The following is a 21,339-nucleotide window of genomic DNA, read 5'->3' on the forward strand; positions in this document are numbered from 1 at the left end:
AATGGAGTAGGAGTATAAAGAGCAGCAAAATGATAAATTGTTTCTTAAGTGCAGTTAACGAAACATACTTAGTTACTTTTAACTGCTGCATTTAAATGTCCTGCAGAAAACAAAGCCTTCACTAAGCTATGTGTACTTACTTTTTAATGTGTTGTGTGTGAATAAGGTTACCATGACTTATTCTATCTTGACCAAAGCACTTTTCAGCACAAACCCATGCAATAACACCCAGCCATGCACATCCATGTGAATAGACACACACACACACACACACAATTGATGCTATGTTCCTGGTTAACTAGTGCTCCTCCCACTCATTGCGCTTCACCTCGCCACAATGCCTGCCATAAAATGTGGGGGCTGAGGGAGCAGGAGAAGAGAGGGGGTTAAGAAAAGCACTGAGAAATGGCTTGATGTTAAATTGACTGGAAAAAAGCTGCTTGCTTTTTCATGCTAATTGCCATGCAACAAATTGTTAATTTATTCCACAAAGAGAAGCAAAACACCACCCCAGATTTGGCTCAGTATAAAGGGAGCTTAAATCGAACACTGCTTTTTTTTCACCATCCCCACAGACTAATTCTACTTTATCTGGACATCAATCGGGGTAATGTGATTAGAGGCGTTATACACATTAGAGAAGATAATGCAGGTCAATACACTTCCTCTTTCTTGGTTTCTCCCTTGCTCTTCCTCTCACACACATTCCTCACACTCTCTGGGACCAGGTTCAGGTGGTTTTTGAGGTGATTTCATGGTTGCTGTTTTATTGATGGTTCCCGTCAAACATGAAACGTTTATTTCCCCACCTAACCGCACACACATGCACTGCCTCTGGGCTGTCATTCAGGACATACACAGACAGTCAGAAACAAGGGGTTGGCGTCAGCTTTACCGGGCCCGCAAGTCATGTCAGGTCCTGCACTCAACTACACACACATTTACACACACTTATCTTGGATCTTTATGGCGTGCTGCACCCTCCACTTAGCACTGCTGTAAAGGTCTTCCTGAACTCGTACCAGAGTAGCATCTTCAAAGAAGCCAATGCACGCACGCACACACATACACACACACACACCGAAGAGCTACACAGACTTCTAAGCGGACTTAATCATTTCACATTTGGCTTCAAAGGGACTGTTTAAACACATGCTTGCTCACTGTCTGAAAGCACAGCATGGGTCTCGTCCTCTTTAATAGTCTTTCAATGCAGCTTAATTCTGCGTCTTTGAGTTCAGCTGCATTTGGGAAGTGATGATATAACGGTGAAACAACTAAGCACATTTCCTTTTCAAAGCCCTTCTTAATAACCCCCGCCTGACCAACAAAGAGCTAATGTTTTAATGTCCTGAATTATAAAATAAATCACTAGCAATCTTGTTATTCTTGCCTTGAACAGCTGATTGATTGAAATGTGTTTTTGCAACCTCACATTTGAATATTTTCAAAGTGTAAAAAATGCCTTGTTTGCAAACTGCAGAAACCAATCAATCATTTTAAACTTTATTTAAAACTTCAGCTAAACTTGTGATATATCTGGGGTCATAATTCCACTCAGAGTTCAGTCACAGTTCAAGGTTTTACTCCTATCTCTCTCTCATAATGATGTTGCATCTTAAAGCATCTCCTGTCCTTAGGAGTTTTTGCGATGACCTTTAAACCACTGAGGTCAAATGCCTCTAGAGGCTGACCACAGGTTGACTTTTCCCCTCTCTTGGTGCACAGGTAGTGTCTCCAGTGTAATCTGTGCATATACAGTATGTGTTGATGAGAGGGTAGGTGCCTGACCTGCTGCATTAAAACGCAGATGTGCAAAATGTATAAGCACATGCACACAGCGGCACAGATGAATGCATATAGTACATACCTGAAGATGTCGCCAACATTCACATTCTGCACATTCTGGTCATTCAGAGACTGTCTTTAAAGGCGTCTTCTGAATCTCTGGACTTGTAATTATGTCGGCCTCATCATTGTAGTTGGAACAAAGCTGTAGAAAGAGCATTAAACACTTTGTTAGTGTTTGAAGTCTCTTGAGTCATGTTTGAACGTTCACTAGTGAAAAGTAGCCATTCAACATGTAAGTTACCTGTAAGTCATTCAACGACACAATCTGTTGTTAATCCATATTTCACAACAAGCTGATTCCAAGCTTCATATTTGTACCAGAACAGGTCAACTCATTAAGGTATAGATGGTCGGGATACAACTAACTGGTATTGTTTTATTACCGATTAATCTGCCAAGTCATTGTAGGTTCAAGGGAAAAAGATATGAATACATTTGAAATTTGAACTGCACATTTTGCTTTAACTATGTGGTACCTTTTCTCTTTTCACAGGGTACCGTTTAACCTTAAAAACCCAAATGTTGGGAATGAGAGTTTATAACCCAAAGATATTTAGTAAGGGTTGAGTTCAAAATGGCAAAAACACAGATATAACTTCACATGATGTTGGCTGTTGTTTTCTCAATAAATGCACTGTGTGAAACTAATATTTCATTAAAATGCAGAAATGGAAAAGATTGAGTTTAAACCCTGTGATTTTACCAATTATAATTCCCATCTATCATACAAGTTACATCATACTATACTTTATCTTGCTTTCCATTTACAAATTCAACATTTCTTTCTTTTTTTATTCCACGAAAGGCTGTTTTGGAACTGTGACCGAATAATTATTGATAAGGTTATTCAAATTCAGCAATCACTAAAGAACTGAAATACCGTAGTTTAAAATGAATTACTCACTATTTGTGTAAATTAGAACTATCTGCCCCATAAAGAGCCCTGATCTACTCATTAACGATTTCCCCAAGGACATTAAAGTTAGAGGCCTAAAAGAAGCTTCTTATCCGAATAAAATAATTCATAACATTTCACAAAGTAAGACCAAAAGCACATGCCTACAGATTGTCATTGGTGCATCCATTTTGATCTAAATGGGATCATTGTAACAAGATTTCTTTGACCTGATCAAAATGGGTGAAAAACGTTTTTCTCCATGGAGGTCTTTAAGAGATTTATTTGATCTCCGAGTTGATGCTCAGCTTCTGCGATGAGTTGCAATCCGGTCACTGATTGGCTATTTCTCAGTTGGCTACTATGACAACCGCGGTTAACATTCCGCCCTGCACTCTGGTGTTCTGGGTAATTGCCAAAGAATTCCTTCAGAAACACTTTTGAGTTCACACACACAAATCTGGACCAGCACACATTTATTTTATTCCGGACAATTAGACCGTATTTGATAAATGTTTTGGGATCGGATAGCATCTGTCAAATGTGCATCACACACCAACACAAACTCACAGACACGCGCACACACACGCACACACACACACAGACACGCAAATACTCCCACCATCGCCTTCAGAGTGTTGAGACATAAAATAATAGATGGTGTGACAACCAGTAAATGATGTCACAAAACAGGCTTTATATTTAGATGTCATGTAAGTTTATACAATAACTATTGTTTTAATTACAATAACACTCCTTCTTTTCCACCATACAACCTGTTTACATTTCTTGTGTTGTTGGTAAACGACTTTTATTGAGAACATGCTTAAAGAATCTGTGTTGAAAGAGCTTTTTTGTAAAGCGTAAAGTTCATTTTACTTTAAGTGCTCATTTTGTTCCTATTTGTTATGTTGCGCAAGCTACTCTAAACACAAACAGTCATTTATGATATTCAACATGTGCTTGATATTAATTTTTAGAACGTATTGGAGGTAAAAATGTGAATATTTTCTTTTCTTTTGAGTACTGCCATGTGTCAAAGACAGTTACAGGCACACAGACAAACTCACATTGAACGACCAACAGAGACATACTTTCCCATCAGTCTGAAGGAGATTCCCTGTAATGTTTTTTACTTATTCAAACCAAATACACAACACATTTTCGTATATCAGGTCAGATAGCAACGTGCATTGGAAATAAAATGTCCTCACAAGTCGAAAAGGGATTGGGAAAAACACTATATCTCTTCAGCTGGCTTTTAAAAACATGAACAACTGATAACTTCTGTGAAATCATACGGCATGTGTGCTTATGGTAAAACATCCAGCCACAGAAAGATTCGGTTAGACATGTGTCCCACACACACCCTAAACTGGCACCAGGCCCACTGAGACTCACCGGTTGTTTTCCACTTGATCCAGACAGCATACAGGAAGCATCAATCAGTCAACTGTCATCATAGTGCAACTCTGCCAACTTTCACAAAGCTTCCAGTACAGTGTAAAGTGATGCGTCATGTTTCCAGAATTAAAAAACTAACTTTTACGCAATACATCTTCTCAGGTTACTGCGCTCATACTTCAAGCATAGAAGAGGAGGAACTAGATCTGTTGAGCTATAGTTTCCCAATAATCCCAAATAGTGTATGCATATATATGCTATAGTGTAATACCAGTGGGGAGCCAAAGGAAAGCAGTGACATAATCTGTTGTCATGCACATTTACTGGCACTAAAGGATGAGTACAGAATGACAATCCAGTTTATCTATCTCATCTAATAACACCTTGTAGCTTGTTAGAGGAAAGTTATGTGAAACATGTCTGTTATCACTTGTCAACACGTCCTCTCAAATACACACACACACACACACACACACATACACACTCAAGGTATGAACAACGGAGGCATCTGCCAGAACTCACGGAAGAAGTCATAAATCTCTCTCTTTACAACCTAACCTTTAGGAAAGGGAGACATCCTGACGCCGAGGCCTGTGTGACAAATGCACACCTACGCATACGATTGCACAAAGCTGTGGGATTTCATGCAAACAATCATAACTGTTCACTGACTCACACATGCCAACATGCTTATGCATTGGTGCACCATTTAACTTTGCATTCCTTTGCATGAAGACATTATAGTTTATCATACTTATGGGACATCTTGAATTAGTTGGAAAATGCAATCACCTCCAACATGCAAATCAAATCCATCAGAGGTGTTTGAAATGATGCTCCGTCCCTCAGAGGGGTAGAAGTATGAGTGAATTACAGTGTTGATGTCTGTATATTAAAGGATAAACTCTTTTTCTGATTTTGGCCAACAACGACTCAAAAAATAAAAACCGATGGAATAGCTTTGATCAATCTTCATGTCAAGATTTTACAAAATGCTAAAATATATGCATCGGAAGTCCATATACATGTGCAGTTTAGTTTCAGTCCATTTTTTGGCATTTAACATAACAAGATTAAACTTGACTCTAATGTTAAAATTGAAGACATTGAGCTCTTCTCTCAGATGGAGTTTGCATGTAAGAGATACAAACCTGCCAACATGGAGAGTGCCCATGCATCTTTAAAGAGTAAACCCTAATGCATGAAATAAAAAGAATACAAATGAGTACTTTTACTTTGAAAATCTAGGTTAATTATGTTGCCCATAGTAGCACTTTTACTTGTAACAATCATATATTGCAAAACGTCTATTCTTTACTGAATAAAAGCTCTGAATACTACATCTAAGGAAGGTGAATGTATGCGGTCTAGTTTTAAATATTTTTAATTACGTTTTTTTTTTTTTATATTGAACATGTTTTATTGATTCTGTTCATTTATCTTTGTTTATGTAAACCATTTATGTATGTATGCAACTGTAACATCCAAATGTCCGTCTGGGTATCAAAAAGCTATATCTATACCTTATTATGACAACAATAACTGCTGTATGAAACCCCATCTGGTATATGGCGCCATCTAGTGGAGGCAACTGGAAAACAAGTTTAACAGCCACTTTCACTTTCTCCACATTGTAATAACATAAATGAATATTTCATTATTTGATGATCCTTCATGTCTTAAATGTGCAGACCCATCCCAGTACTTTTGATTATGATCCCTACAAGTTAAATGTGACTTTTTTGAAGATGAATGCAGCTGTGAATACATCCTGGTATTATAATGCTGAATATTAGAGATGGGCTTTCTTGTGTGGCATACAGTTATCTATAACAGTCCATAGTCCATCCTCCCATCACCACCATACAATCACACATGCAACAACCCCTTTTCAGACCAGACCTCGTTGCCTAGCAACGCCCTGCCGAGTGGCCTATGGGGCGGGAACAAGCACTTGGCTTCCGCAGTAATTACATAGTGTGTGTGTGTGTGTGTGTGTGTGTGTGTGTGTGTGTGTGTGTGTGTGTGTGTGTGTGTGTGTGTGTGTGTGTGTGTGTGTGTGTGTGTGTGTGTGTGTGTGTGTGTGTGTGTGTGTGGTGTGTGTGTGTGTGTGTGTGCGTGTGCGTGTAGTTTGACAGTGAAAGCACGCTGAGACTAATAGTCTCATGACCAAACTGAAACACAAAAGTAGGCTAGTATGCTTCTAGCTGCCATGTTGAATAGTATCTTGCCTCTAATGAAGAAAAGTCAGATTTGAAACCCAAGTCTTTTATATGAAATGTTGCATCATGACAACACTAACAATAACACCCAATCAAACACCCATTCATGTGGAAATCCTATTATTTCCTTTTCCTATGTTGGGTATTAAAGAGCTTCAACATGTTGAACTCAAATGTCCTATTTTCATGAATTTGAAAATGATATCAATGAAAGGGTTTCAGTATTATCCTGACTTGTGATTTACAAGGACTGGGTGCATCTTATAGAGACAGTGCCTCTGTGTCAGAGATATGCTCTAGCCTTTAAGTCTAAATCTTTCCCTTGTGTGTCGGCTAATGATGTTTTCTGCTCTGTGAAACAAGGCTGTGACTCCACAAGGTGAAAGTCACTCCTTCAGAGAGGGTTCCTCTGAAGAAGAGGACTTACTGAGCAGGGGCCCAGGCCTATTCTACATCAACATGTAGCTCTGTTTGCTGTGATGAATTATCATTTAAAATTCCCTTAGGGTGATTGAAAGAGTTTTTGCCGCGTGGGTGGGAGACATGACTTCTGCTCCAGAAAGGTGGTACACAAACAAGAAATGTGTGTGATTGCTGCTACTGCAACAAATATCACTTATTTTCTCTGCTGCTCTTTTCCAGCTAAATGAATTAGTTTGACTATGGTATGAAAGGGATTTTTGAAGCCAAATATTATTATTGGAAGTACTTTGAATATAATTTCAATTTACAATGATATAAACTCAGAAAAAGTAGCATATCCTCACATTTCACATGTGTGTTTGGTGAATAACTTAAAGGTGGGGTAGGTAAGTTTGAGAAACCGGCTCGAGATACACTTTTTGTTATATTCCATGGAATGCTCTTAACATCCTAATAGGAATGAATATCTTAAGTGTTTTGACAAAAAATCCATTAAAAAAATTCATCTGTGGAAGCCGTAGTACTGTAAAAAGCACGACCAATCATTTTAGCCGGCACGGCTAAAGTAACTGGATAGCCTACCTGCCTGTCAGCCTTCCATCTGTGCACAAACTTATCTCGTGCCCTTATTGGTCATGTGCGCATTCGTGTGTGTTGGAGGAGGGGCTCTGTAAGGAAGTGGCAGATTTTTTCCGGCTGTGTATTTTCAAATTCTAGCACACTCGACAGTGGCGTAACTATCGACGGTGCAGCCGGTGAATTGCACCGGGGCCCACAGCCGTCCAGGGGCCCATGCAACAAGAAAAAATAAAATGTGTATAATTATTATTATTTTTTTTTTTTTTTTTTTTTTTGAGGCCCCAATGATGTTTTTTGGGGCCCCAATGGCATTGACTGGTTCACGCAGTCTTCAAAGTAACCTAGCAACCTAAATTAATTTGTCTGTCCAATGACCTTGCTCCCTTTCATGTCATGTGATACCTTGCGTGATGAGCGAACCGTTAAATCAACATCAAAAGTTATATGTACTACACAGCTATAGCAGCAGCAAGATCGGCAGAATTATAACAAATTGAATAGCTAGCATTTATAATGTACAGCAAACCAACACAAGAGCGGCGCTCAAAAGAGAAAGGACAAGAGAGAACAGTAAAGGCTAAACTGACAAAATTAGACTTTTTTTTTTGTCATACATCGTCCTCGAAATCGAACGCTAACGTTGGTAATGTTATCGTGCAGCGGCAGCCGGAGCCGGAGGCTAACGATAGCTCACCTGCCTCACCATCATCTAGCTCCACAAGTGAAGCTGTATCCGTGGCTGTGCGACCTTCTTCTCCAGCCATGAGCCAGGAGGAGAGGATGGATTTGGCTGTGCCCGGCGGTGGTCCTACAGTTCCCGCAAGGGCCCCTTCCCCAACCGATAGGGGACTCTATGGCGCTATTGAGACCCCCGACGCCAAGATCAAAGGCTATATTATAGCAACTGGCCCATGTAGGCCTACCGGCCCATTCCCCAGAGACACACATCAAGGAAACAGGTGTTTCTCCGAGATCTATTACACCACCACTACCAGAGCAGGTATCAAACTGCCACGGACATGGCTGTGTTACTCCCCCACCCTGGACTGTGCCTATTGTGAGCCGTGCTGGCTGTTTGCAGACCGAGGTGCACCATTCTACAGTGATACGTGGGTCAAAGGAGTTTGTGACTGGCAACATTTGTCTGCGAGGATTGACTCACATGCACAATCTCAGGTCCATGTCGGAGCATGTGTCATATATGAACAGTGGAAGAAAAATGGGAGAATCGATGCAAACATGGAGAGGAATGCAAGGAATGCTGCTAATTACTGGAGAAAGGTACTTGAGCGTATTGTCAACGTTACAATCATTCTGGCCACTTGTAACTTGGCTTTTAGAGGACATAGGGAGATTCTTGGACAGCCCAACACTAGAAACTTTCTCAGTATGATAGAACTTTTAGCATGTTACGATCCGGTTCTGAAATAACTTGTTGAGCGACCACAAGGTTCTGTGAAATACTTGAGTCCAGCTATTCAAAATGAGATAATCTACATAATCGCAAAGCGGGTGCAGTGCGACATTCAAGTAGCAATAAATAATGCTCCGTTTTTTTTCTGTGATCATGGACACCACCCAAGATATTTCCAAAAGAGACCAAATTAGGCAAGTGTATAGATATGTGACAATCCAGAGGGATGAAAACGACAACGCAAAAGATATCCTGATAAACTAGGCTTTCGTGGGGTTCGTGGAAACAGTGGACACGTCAGCTCGTGAGCTCCAAAAGAAAATCCTGGACAGCATAGAGAGTAACGGATTTGACCTGAGCAAGTGTCGGGGCCAGGGATACGATGGCGCGGCGAACATGAGTGGGGTCTATTCAGGTGTGCAGGCCAGGATCATGGAGATGGAACCGCTTGCCAAAAATGTACACTTTGCTGCACACAATTTAAATCTGACACTGAATGACTCCGTAAAGAATATAGCGGAGCTGTGCAATTTTTATGATATTGTTGAGACTCTTTATACTTTTTTCAGCCAAAGTATTAAGAGATGGTCACTCCTTTCCGGTATCATATCATCAGAACTCTCAGAGCATGGTAAAGTTACCATGAAGAGCCTCTGCCCAACCAGGTGGTGCTCAAGACATGATGCAATTGCTGCCCTTAGATACCGGTATGTAGATATCATGAAATCTCTAACTAAAATCGCTCTGGTCAGCGAAAAGAGGGAGGAACGGGACGAGGCTACAGCCCTAAAAAACCATATGGAAAAATTCAGCTTTATTTTTTCTTGTCGTACAACAGACAAAAATACTGGAAAACATGAATGCAGTGTCAAAGATGTTGCAGGCAAAGGATGTAGACATCCACAAAGCTGTTGGTCTCCTCCAAAACACAATACAGGCCCTATCTGCATACCGAGATGACTTTGACCAGGTCAAACGCACCGCTCAAAATCTTGCTGAGAGATAGGGAGCGCAGAGCGAGTTCACGGAAACTCGCAAAAGAAGGATGAAACGCCACTTCGATGAACTCAGTCAAGACGAGAGGCTTAGTGATGGCGAGAGCCGTTTCAGAATGAATGTGTCCAACGCCAGCTTGGACATCATTAACAGCCAGCTGTCACAGAGGTTCACTTCTATGCGTGAAACGAACAAACTGTTCCAGGCTATCCACCCCGGGACATTGAACCGTGCGCAGGATAATGCCCTTCATCAGCACGCGCAGCGCCTCGCGGACCACTACAGCAGGGATTTATCCCCGAGTTTCCCCGTCCAACTTCTTGCATTCAGAGCCTGCTTTAAGACTGAAATAGCTAAAGAACCATCTGTGAAGGATATGACCAAGATGCTTATTGTGGACCACAGCTCAATGGCAGCCACATTTAGCGAAGTGTGCACAGCATTGCTGTTATATCTCACCATACCTGTCACTGTTGCGACTGCAGAACGCTCATTCTCAAAGCTCAAATTGATTAAGACGTATTTAAGAAGCAGCATGGGACAAGAACGACTCAGTGGATTGGCAACACTCTCAATAGAGAACAGCAGGGGCCGGAAGTTAGACCTGAGCAGCATTGTTGGCGACTTTGCTGAGCGCAAGGCCCGCAAGATGAACTTCTAATGGTGATGAGTAGCTTTTCTCTTGTTATGGAGAGGGATCGGAGATTTAAATCTGTAACAATGTAATTGTGACCTCTCTTATGTTGGAAAATGCGTATGGTGCGCACCTAACCTGTGTCTGTGATAACGTTTGGCCGCTGTGCCATGATGAAGAATGATTCATTCTGTGATTGTGTGATTAGTTCGCTGTGCCGTTGTTTTTTGAAGCATGATTTTTTTGAATAGTCTAATAAATATAAAATAATTGCCAGTGTTATCAGTTGCAAGTGTGTATTTGTTGTAATAATGACAACTTGATTTGAAGCCTGTGTTTGTGAGTGAGAGTGAGAGAGTGAGAGAAAGAGAGATAGAGCGCGTGCTCCAGGAATAATGCCGAATAGGCCTAACCAGAATCATTTCAAGTCCAGATTCAATGTTGTTTGCATAAGTAGGCTATATTTTTCGTTTTGTTTATTTATTAAGTTCATTTCAAGACAACTTTGGGAATTTTGTTTGTTTATTATGAGTTTTAAATAGATTTTGAAAGTGGAGAGAGAGAGAGAGAAAAAAAAAAGAAGCAAGCAGCGCTGAGTTGGGGGGGGGTCCAAAAAAAATATTTGCACCGGGGCCAATCACAACCTTCTTACGCCACTGGCACTCGAGCTGATTTCTCCAAAATTACCTACCCCACCTTTAAATGACAAATTTACTTAAAAAAGGAAATTACCTATTAAACTAAGATCCACACAAAAACAACAATGTGCATATGTCAGCAATGAAAGTAGTGCAGTGCATGTGTGGCGTGTGTGCTATGAAGGTTGAAAGTCCTGCAAAACGCAGGTTGAAAGTCCTGCAAAACGCAGGTTGGATGCCAGCCGTAAGAAGAGAGAGACAGATACCTGCATATGTGGTTAGGGCCCAGGTGAGACTAAACATTGTTTCAAATATATTATGATATGGCAAAGTACTCTTTTTACTCATATAAGTTCAAAGTTGACTCAAGATTGTGAATAGGGACTGTTGAATTGAAAACCCACCAGTGCAAACTGAAAACCCACCTGTTTCTCTTGTACCTTATATACATTATAAAAATATATTGAAAATGTATATATATGTTCTAGTATTTAGGGATTTCACTTATGCACCAGCACTTACAATGGACTTGCTTGTTTTGAGTGAAAATGTCATCACTTTTCTTCTTGAATATTTAGGGTTTATTGCATTCATTGTAAGTCACTTTGGGTAAAGACCTCAGCTAAATGTAATGCATTTCTTAAGTATTTAATGAAAAGGCAACATTGTAACATAAAATAATATTTACAAATAGCTTTCCATATTAGGCTTAAATAAAACATGTCAGCTGCACGTTGGTTGATCTTCTCCTTCACACACACACACACACACACACACACACACACACACACACACACACACACACACACACACACAACACACACACACACACACACACACACACACACACACACACACACACACACACACACACACACACACACACACACACACACACACACACACACACACACACACACACACACACACACACACACACACACACACACACACACCACACACACACACACACACACACACACACAGATACACAGACACAGACACACACACACACACACACACACACACACACACCTCCCTTTCCCGTTCGCCCAACCCCCACTACACATAAGTCACCGCCCTTCCCCTTGCTCTCACACCAACATGACTACCTCCAGCCAGCCCTTACTGACGCACCGATGCATTCTGGGAGTTGTAGTCACGACAGCCTAACCGAGCTCGAGAAGGCGAGGCCTCATCAAAATACAACTCCCATCTCGACCCTCGCACGCCGAGCCCCGTCGTCCAATCTGAATATATGGGAGGAGCGCGTCCGCCCACAAAAGCCACAGCTATCTCACAGTATCTTCCCCTTAAAAAACCAATTGTGCACGAAAAAAAGGAGAATACGCGTTAAATACAAACACTGGTGACGGTGTGTTTTCGGTGCGCGACGGACGGAGACGAGGCGTCCCCGCGTCGTGCTGCGAGAGGAGCGGCGGCGACAGGCAGGAGCAACGGAGAGGGTGTTGTCCTGATGCTTAAATGGAAGTGGGTGGGCCTCTACGGTCACACACTGCCAACTTCTCTGTGGATATTATTCTGACAAGCGCCAATTTGCTCGTATATGGACTGGCTTTACGGTAAAAGAGACATACGGAGTGGCTGCGAGGGTGCCGGTGATGTTCACTGTGTTCTCCGTTATCTCCGTTATCTAAGGACTGTTTGATTGTGCCTGCGCTTGGCACCGCCCTTCCTGGCCGGTGGGTGGTTTCGTCAAACGGGCAGATCCGACACGGCCCAGCGCCGAACATATAGCCCGTCCTCCGCCTCCGTACCCGGCCGGCCTTCTACCGTGAACTACACCCTCTCTCTCGGTATATTAATGCGTTATGAGTGGTAGGTACCCTCCCCCCTCTCCGTCTCCACCCCCCTCTCTCTCTCTGTGTCTGACAGATAGGAGACCCTTTTCATATTGATGATGAGGTTACTGGTTTATCTTTATTGATCACTTTTGTTTTGACTACTGCATTTATGATTAGATTTTTGTTGAGGCAACTTAGTGTTTACATGACCATACTGTGCTATTTAGAAATGTAAAGATATTTTAACTGGAGATATTCTCACATTTATACTCTCTTTTTTTGACAGACTCCAAGAAGGAATCATCTGGAACTGAAGGAGGGAAAGCATCAAAGAAGGGGACAAGTTCTGGATCTCAGGTACAGAAAACAAATATGACTTTATCATACTTCATTACTTTTGCCTTGCCTGTAAGCCAAAATGTACTCCCTCCCTCCCTCCCAGCCAGCCAGACACACTGGAGGCGTTTCTCTGGTGAATTCCACTTCCTGCTTCTGTGCAGCCCTGCTGAGAGACTCTTGAATAGGCAGTTATATGGCTGTCACACTTCAGCCACTTTATCTTTGAGTTGTCCGTTTGAAATAGGGTAACAAATAATTGAATTCAGGTGGATTTACTTTTTAAAAGACCTGCAGTGTTGGTATTGTTGTATGGTTGTATACCTTTTAGATACATTTAAGACAGACAGTTATTCTTTAATACATCTCTCTGTGTGAGACATGCAAGAAAAGCATTGTAGCATTGCTGTATTTGTTATAGATTCTAGACGGTTTCCAAGATGTACAGCATAAAAATGTGCTTGCGACCTAGTTCTTTTGAAAGGGAGGAGAGTGAAAGAGAAAAGGCGGCTTTTTCTTCCAGTGTTCTGAGAAAAGAGAAATGTGGTTGTCACACGCCCACCCACTCGCTTCCTGTAATACCGCCCACTTCCACTGACAGCTCTCTCTCTTTCTCTCAGCTTTTGTGTTTCTTTTTGGTGCACCGTGTTTTCCCCCACCCCTCACTCTTTCTCTCCCTCATCTTTGTTTCAAATTGTTCCTTGTGTGTTTTACTTTTATACCGGCTCACCCTTTCCCTTTGGCTTTTTTGACTCATATGTTGTGCTTTCTTGTTTGTGTATGTATGTGAGCTCTCTGTGTGTTTCCGCCTGTGTCTTACCCCGTCTAGCTTCTCCTCCTTCCCTCGCCACTCCTCTTTAACCGTTCCTCTCTCCTCCAGGATTCCTCGCAGCCCTCTCCGTTGGCCCTGCTAGCGGCCACCTGCAGTAAGATCGGAGGGCAGGGGGTAACGGAGGGGGCTCAGGCCCAGGCTCAGGCCCAGGCTCAGGCCCAGGCCCAGGCTCAGGCCCAGGCCCAGGCCCAGGCTCAGGCCCAGGCTCAGGCCCAGTTGGGGGCCCAGCAGTTCCAGCTCCAGGGAGGTCAGTTCCAGCTGCAGGCTGGTCAGCTCCAGGGTCAGATAGTGTTGGACGCATCTGGAGGTCAGGCCCTGGTGCCCCAGCAGCTGGAGCTGGTCCCGGCTCAATTCACGGGGAACGGCTGGCAGATCATCACAGCAGCGCCCACTATGGCCAAAGAGAACACCAATCAGCCTGTTGCTGTGACGGTGGCCACCACCTTGGCTAATGACAGCTCAGCGGGTGGACGCAAGGTGAAAAGTGGGGGAAGCAGTGGGTTTCACTTTCTATGACAGTTATTTCTAAAAATGGATTATAAACATACTTATTATGGGTTGGAATCTTCTTATAGCACTGTTTAAGTACTTATAGACATTAATATTGCTTTATAACCAATATTATAATACATTATAAAGTATTTCTATAATGACTTTTAAGTTGAAGTATCATAATACTTTAAAACGGCAAAGTTATTTTAGATACAATTATATATGTTTGGTAACAATGATCATCTTAAGCAAGTTTGTAATGCAATACGCATAAACATCAGGATATAGATCATGCATTATATAAGGATTAAAATGTATAACCACTATGGGAATAATACACTTTGATCCTTGAATGATCCAGAAAGGTTTGCGAGTTTGTTTTATTTGTCTGCCAATGATTGTGTTGTTAACTGTATCACTTCTCCTTTCCTGTTGGGAAGGTGAAGGCAGTAGCTGGGATCAACAGCATTGCAGCCAATCAGCAGCAGCAGCAGTTCCAGATCATCCAGGTTCAGAACCTCCCAAATGCCGGCGGCGGGGTCCAGTATCAGGTCATCCCTCACCTGCAGACGGCAGATGGGCAGCAGATCCATATCAGCTCAGCATCCTCCATCGGGGCTCTGGCGGAGCAGGTCCAGCTCATCCAGACCCAGAGTCCAGGCCAGACCCAGACTATCCTCCAGCCAGCCAACCAGCAAACCATCCTGACAAGTACAGCCAATCAGACGGTCCCGCTGCAGATCCGCCCAGCACAGTCTTTCCCCATGCAGCTGCAGACTCTGCATGGATCCCAGACTCCTGTCATGACCACAGTACCCATAAACCTAGGTGGCATGACCCTGGCTCTGCCTGTGATAAATAATGTTGGAGGGGGTGGGGCTGTGCAGCTCATCCAATCAGCAGATGGCACATTCTCCGTTGCCAATGGTAACCAGCTAGTGACAACAGCAGTGTCTGGGGCAGCTCCCCTGACAGCCTCAACCGGCACGACAGCAGGGGCCGAGGGTGACGGCGCATCAGATGTGACACAAGTGGTTTCTATGGGATCAGAGGGTGGACCAGCTGACACCCAAGTACAGAACAATGAGGCAGACTCTCAGAACCAGAACCAAGCCAACGGGCTGCAGCACCAGATAGATACAGCAGGAAGCATTCAGCAAGTGATCGTGGGCCAGATGGGGCACCAGTTTGTGCAGCAGATCCAGCTGCAGCCTCAGAGTCAGGCCCAGGGGCAGCATCAGCACATTCAGACCATCCAGCTGGCCCCAGGACAAACCCTGCAACCCATCCAGGCCTTCCAGAACTCCGCCCAGGTCCTTATCCGTACTCCAACCCTGTCCCCCTCTGGGCAGATCACCTGGCAGACACTGCAGCTGCCCGGCGGGGTCTCCCTGCAGGGTGGACTGGGGACGGCCATGCCACAGCAGCTGACACTGGCCCCGATGTCCGGTGGGACGGCAATGGGGAGTGGAGGGCTGGTCTCCCTGAGTGGAGCACCGCTGACGCTGAGCGCAGCCCAGATCAACCCAGGGTCTGGGGTACAGACTGTCAGCATCGCGGGGCTGGGCACGGCGGGGGTTCAGGTGCAGGGTGTTCCCCTCACCATTACTGGTCTACAGGGTAAGGCCGCACTCAGTAACTGTGTGAATGTATAGGGATTTAGCAGTGTTCTATTAATTACTTCTAGGGCTGCTAATAATGATAATGTACATCATCTATTAATCTGCTGATCATTACTAGATTAATTAATTGTTTAGTCAATCAAATATCCGAATATAGTGAAAAATGTCCAAGGTGATGTCTTTACATTTCTTTATTTGTCAGTCCAAAACCAAAAACCTATTCACTTAAATATGATATAAAAGGGAGAAGAAGGACATCTTACAGCATTATACTTTCTCAGAGTCAACAATTAGTTAGAAATGTTGTATTTAGTTGATAGTAATGTTAAACAGCAATATTAGGCTATGTTGGTTCAATTGTTGAGTGTGATAAATAAACAATTTAAATAAGCCATGTTGAGGGGAAGCCTTTTTCCAAACTTGGCCTAAGTGGATGTCCAAAGTCTCAGATTTAGAAACAATGTGTTGGTTTAGGCATTAGTTATTGAGAAAATACGTATAAGGCTTTCCTGTTTCAACATGCCAATCTCCAGTTGTGCGGTACATATACCATTGGAAGTTGAGTTTTAACGGGGTGTCCTGCTGGCCCTAACTACAGACTGTTTGGGATCTTGTATTTTTAAGTTTCTCTAAAATCATATTTTCTTCAGTCCACCCCAGGGTCAACATAACATTTTGCCTTTTTAAATCACCTTTCAGGTCAACCACAGGGTCAGGACGGGGTAAAAGTTCAGTCGTCTCCAGTAACGGTTGCTGTTGGGAACGTGGCATCAGGGTCATCGATGAGTCCAGACCAGCTGGGCTCGGTCCAAAGCTCTTCTGACCAGGAGGGCCTGCCCAGCAAGAGGCTTCGCCGTGTTGCCTGCTCCTGTCCGAACTGCAGGGATGGAGAGGGAAGGTATGGACACGTTGCAAAGACATAGGTGGTGTTTAACATCGGTCGAATAGCGATTTACAAGTGGTGTGTATTCCTTAAAAAGAGATAAACAAGTCTAAAACAAATATTTGAATCTAGCTCTTTTAGTCATTCACAAGAAAACTGGCGTTGGACAAATTATTTAAGATTTCCCCACCACCTATAGACCCCACTAAGCCCCTAGTTAGAAAAACTGTGATTGTTTGCATATTTTCAATGCATATCCCAAAGTTGTTGACGACTGTCATGTCATGATGGGATAACTGGTTTGACAGATGGTCAGAACACAGTGTAGCTCATTTCCTAAAGTGAGAGATCCGACCCTTCACCACTCAGCACTTCACTTTATAATGAGGAGCTAGCACTGAGAATATTCACGCTCACGCTAATTCACTCAAGAGATGTAAGTTTATCAATCAGAGCTTGTGTACTGTACAATTGAAACCCTTAAGGGCACAGTGCAGGTCAGCTGTGATGCAAATTAACCAGCGTGTGTGTTGTAGGAACAGCGGGGACCCCACAAAGAAGAAGCAGCACATCTGCCACATGGAGGGCTGCGCGAAGGTGTACGGAAAGACGTCCCACCTGAGGGCCCATCTGCGCTGGCACACCGGAGAGAGGCCGTTCGTCTGTAACTGGATCTTCTGTGGCAAGAGGTTCACCAGGAGCGACGAGCTGCAGAGACACCGGAGAACACACACAGGTGGAGAAAATTCCCCCTACAGAGATGAGGGCCGGTGATGTGGGTTAACATGCGACGCTGGAAGGATTTGGCGTAAATTGGAATCCAGTACATAATACATAATAGTTACTTATAATAAACTTGTGATTACTTTTGCCCACTAATCAATCTATGTTTACAAGCCTAAAATCAGAACGCATTCAAATTGTTGATTTTTTTTGTTTCAGCTCTTTTCCAAACTCCTTTCAAATCCATTATTATCACTAGTGGTAGAGCAACTTAAGTCATTCTGAATTAATTGGCTTTAGCTGTAGACTACGCTAACATGGATGATTATTTATCACTAGGGAAGGTCACTAAATTGACATTGCGTTTAACTTTTATCAATGCAAGATAAGAATGTGTTGTGTTTTTAACCCTTAGATGCATAAGTGGGTCTTTTTTGACCCGGTGAGGTGGTTTTCTTAGAGTATCTTTGTAATTACATTTTTTTATCATTTCATATTCCAGCTATTCCTCAAAAAACATGTTTTGGATATCATGCCATTCAAATGTCTAATTTACATTTTAAGAAATTGTAGATTTTTACTACCCCAAGCTTCCATAAGTGGGTCAAAAATGACCCGCATGCATTTTCTGTGGAATTTCGTTTTTTTTCAAGATTTAAAAAGAAATTCTAAATAGTGAAAAATTAAATATAAAATATTTCTAGTGTGAACCAAAATATAATCCTAAATATTATACAAGTGGTTTTTCTTAACCAAAATGACAAAAATGGCATAAAAACACATATTATACTAATACGGGTCGTTTTTGACCCCCTTATGTTAGAGTGTAGGGTTCCAGTCACTCGTGCATCTAAGGGTTAAAACATGAAGATACTGCAATCTGCTGATAAATGCTGTGCACACTAAAAATGTTTGGCATTAATGAGTTTTTATTTACAAAATATCCTCTTTTTTTATACCTGTGGGAATTTATTTAGTGAAGGGTTTTATTTGGTGGATTGTAAGATGTTAAAAGATACCAATATTTATTCGAAAAACCAATATTGTTCCACCAGTAATAAAACAATTCCAACTGTTTTACGACAACTTACTTTTTGGAGAGAAGGTTCCAACTAGAGCAGTCAACAACTAGGGAGTTACGTGGAAAACCTAGGGTCCTTTCTTGATTAGATTTTCTCTAATTCTTTGTTTTTTGCCCCTAGGGGAAAAGCGTTTTGAGTGTCCAGAATGCTCCAAGCGTTTCATGCGCAGCGACCACCTCTCCAAGCACATTAAGACCCACCAGAACAAGAAGGGCGGAGCTGCGGTGGCCATCATCACCACTGATGACATGGAGGATGATGCCCCTGAAGACCTGGACGCCTCTCCTCAGATTGTGGCGACCCTCTCTCGTGACTCTGACCCCGCTACACCCACCACCTCTAATCACATGGAGGAAGAGGAGGTGGAAGAGGGGGAGTTTGAATAAGCAACAGACTCCTGTTGCTTTGCTGAAGGCTGACTTCCTGTTTTTTTGGGAGTCTTTGCAGGGACTTTAGGGGTGGCTACTTTTCTTTTTACATAATTTAAAAAATATTCTCATGAAAAAGGGAGTAAAAGCAACAGGATTACGCAATTAACAGAAACAAATAAATATAAACATTACAATTTAAAAATAACACACATATATTAACAGAAATTTAGCCTAAACATATGAAAGTTAGTTTGGCATTTATAGAGTAAATCTAAAATAATTCCATTCACTGTGGGGAAAGGAATGCAAGAAATGTCTAGATTAGCACAAGACAGGGGGACCTGCAGAATCTTAAAAAACACCGAGAGACAGTTTCTTAATCGCAACAGAATTGAACTCTATGCACAAGGTTGTGTTCCTGTTTCATACCTGTCAGACAGTGCTGAGGGTCAATCATTGTACAGGACTGTTGCAGAGCAGTGATAGGGTAGTCTTGGGAGGGTGGGCGTGTGTGTGTATGTGATCTGTATGAATGAGCGTGCGTTTGAATTCCCACGCTGTCACCCAGAGGATCTACCTAATTTGAGTTTCTTTTTCATGGTTCAGGTTTAGTCCTCTGATCAGGTTCAGGTGTTGATTCCTTTGAGACCAGTCAACGGATAAACTGTTATTGTAGAAGAGAGGGAATACAAATTAAAAAAAAGAGTAGAAAAAAGCACACATATAAAAATGTTTATAAAAAATGCATTCCTATTGAGGCGCCGTGGCCATGAGGAAAAAAAAGCTCTATAGATTAAAAACAATCTAGCTTTCTACAACTTTGTTTGTGTAGTGAAAGCAATACTTTAATGACAATCCTAGTGAAACCATGTTTACATTGTCAGGGGAAGTTTTCTCTGTTAATAAAATTAGCCAGTTCGCTCTAAGATTAGTGAGAACATCCGAAAGCAGTGCTGTCGTCCGAACAAAGAGTGTTACTCTGCAGACACCACTGGGTGGCTTTGCCATCACAGTAATTTTTATATGATAAGCGACCATCAGATGGTACATTTTTGTTGGACAGCAGCACCATCACTGATGTTGCTTTTTGCTTTCTGTGCTCTGGTGACAAACCCTCTTACCCTGACCGATGTACCACAATTGCCTTAACACAAGCTGTTGTACAGAAGGAATCTCAGCGTTAGCCGGAGGGAGAAAAAGGGGGAGCCTCTTGCATTTTTAAAGGGTGACATGGAGAGGGCACCACAGCACAGAGAGCTAAGATGAGACAGAGGGAGGACAGCTGTGGGTGGGTCAGGCTATTTAGCTATGTGGATATTATGAAATGTTTTCTGGTGGTGTTGCTCTGTGTTAGTTCAGTGCGTACATTATTTTTAAATTTTAAAAAATCATATAATTTTATAGAATTTATCTTGTTTTAAAAAGTCCCCTTAAAGTATGTTAATACACAGGACCCCACTGTGTACGGCTAATTTATTATTTATCCTTGATTTGTACTATTTGCCTTTTGCTGGACTTGTATTTGTGTGCGTTGATTCTGAGGTTGTGTACAGCATGTTTGAGTTTTTTGCCGTAGTGCTGCTTCTCTCTTCTTTACTCTTTGTGCTTCTGTTTTCTTTTTCTACGTCTGACCATTGCCGTTTTATTTCTTCTTCTCTTTGCGCCATAACTTGTTTTTGGAGAAAAATATATAACAAAAGAAGAAGTAAGCAAAAAAGTTACTATTGTTTAAAGTTGAAAAGGTTGATACCAAACAGATTTAGATGTTTTTGGTAATATTTTGTGGGACAACCAACTTTTTCTTTGATATTTTGTAGTGACATCTCATTTGTAAATCTTTTTCTAAAAGATGTTTCTTCGTCTCCATGACATTTGATAATGGGTTTTTTGCCAGGTTAGCCTCAAAGGCCCCAGTTTATTGATATTTTTCAAACTGGTTTGTACAATTGTGTTATGTCTATAAAAAAAGAAAAAAGGGACAACCTTGAGCAGAAAAAATATGCTTTGCCTGCATAACACTTGACAATAAAGTGATTAAAACTGTCTCAAATTTCACTCTATTGCCCTGGTATTTTTGTATATCAATCTAATGGAAAACACACACACACTAGCTGTAATGTGACAACAGAGTGTATTG

At 42.1% G+C, this 21,339-nt stretch overlaps 1 protein-coding gene across 2 annotated transcripts; it reads left to right on the forward strand.

Moving 5' to 3' along the window:
• The first annotated feature begins 12,226 nt into the window (after positions 1-12,226).
• sp4 (sp4 transcription factor) lies at positions 12,227-21,257 on the forward strand. 2 transcript variants are annotated; one of them, XM_034240845.1, is made up of 7 exons: positions 12,227-12,895; positions 13,148-13,218; positions 14,078-14,506; positions 14,962-16,141; positions 16,843-17,041; positions 17,569-17,762; positions 18,952-21,257. In XM_034240845.1, exons 1-7 carry the CDS (start codon positions 12,889-12,891, stop codon positions 19,215-19,217), a joined length of 2,346 nt encoding a protein of 781 aa, XP_034096736.1. In that variant the 5' UTR covers positions 12,227-12,888; the 3' UTR covers positions 19,218-21,257. The 2 variants fall into 2 exon arrangements, with proteins under 2 accessions (XP_034096736.1, XP_034096735.1); XM_034240844.1 differs by having other exon boundaries at positions 12,231-12,895; positions 17,563-17,762.
• The last annotated feature ends 82 nt before the right edge of the window (positions 21,258-21,339 follow it).

The sequence above is a fragment of the Gymnodraco acuticeps genome, unplaced genomic scaffold (genome assembly GCF_902827175.1).
Source record: "Gymnodraco acuticeps unplaced genomic scaffold, fGymAcu1.1, whole genome shotgun sequence".
NCBI lineage: Eukaryota > Metazoa > Chordata > Actinopteri > Perciformes > Bathydraconidae > Gymnodraco > Gymnodraco acuticeps.

What these genes read in the sequence shown, in the direction of transcription:
- sp4 (XM_034240844.1), top strand. An exon ending in GGACAAGTTCTGGATCTCAG is followed by an intron (nt 13,219 to 14,077) that starts GTACAGAAAACA and finishes TCTCTCCTCCAG; the next exon opens with GATTCCTCGCAGCCCTCTCC. An exon ending in ACACCGGAGAACACACACAG is followed by an intron (nt 17,763 to 18,951) that starts GTGGAGAAAATT and finishes TTTTGCCCCTAG; the next exon opens with GGGAAAAGCGTTTTGAGTGT.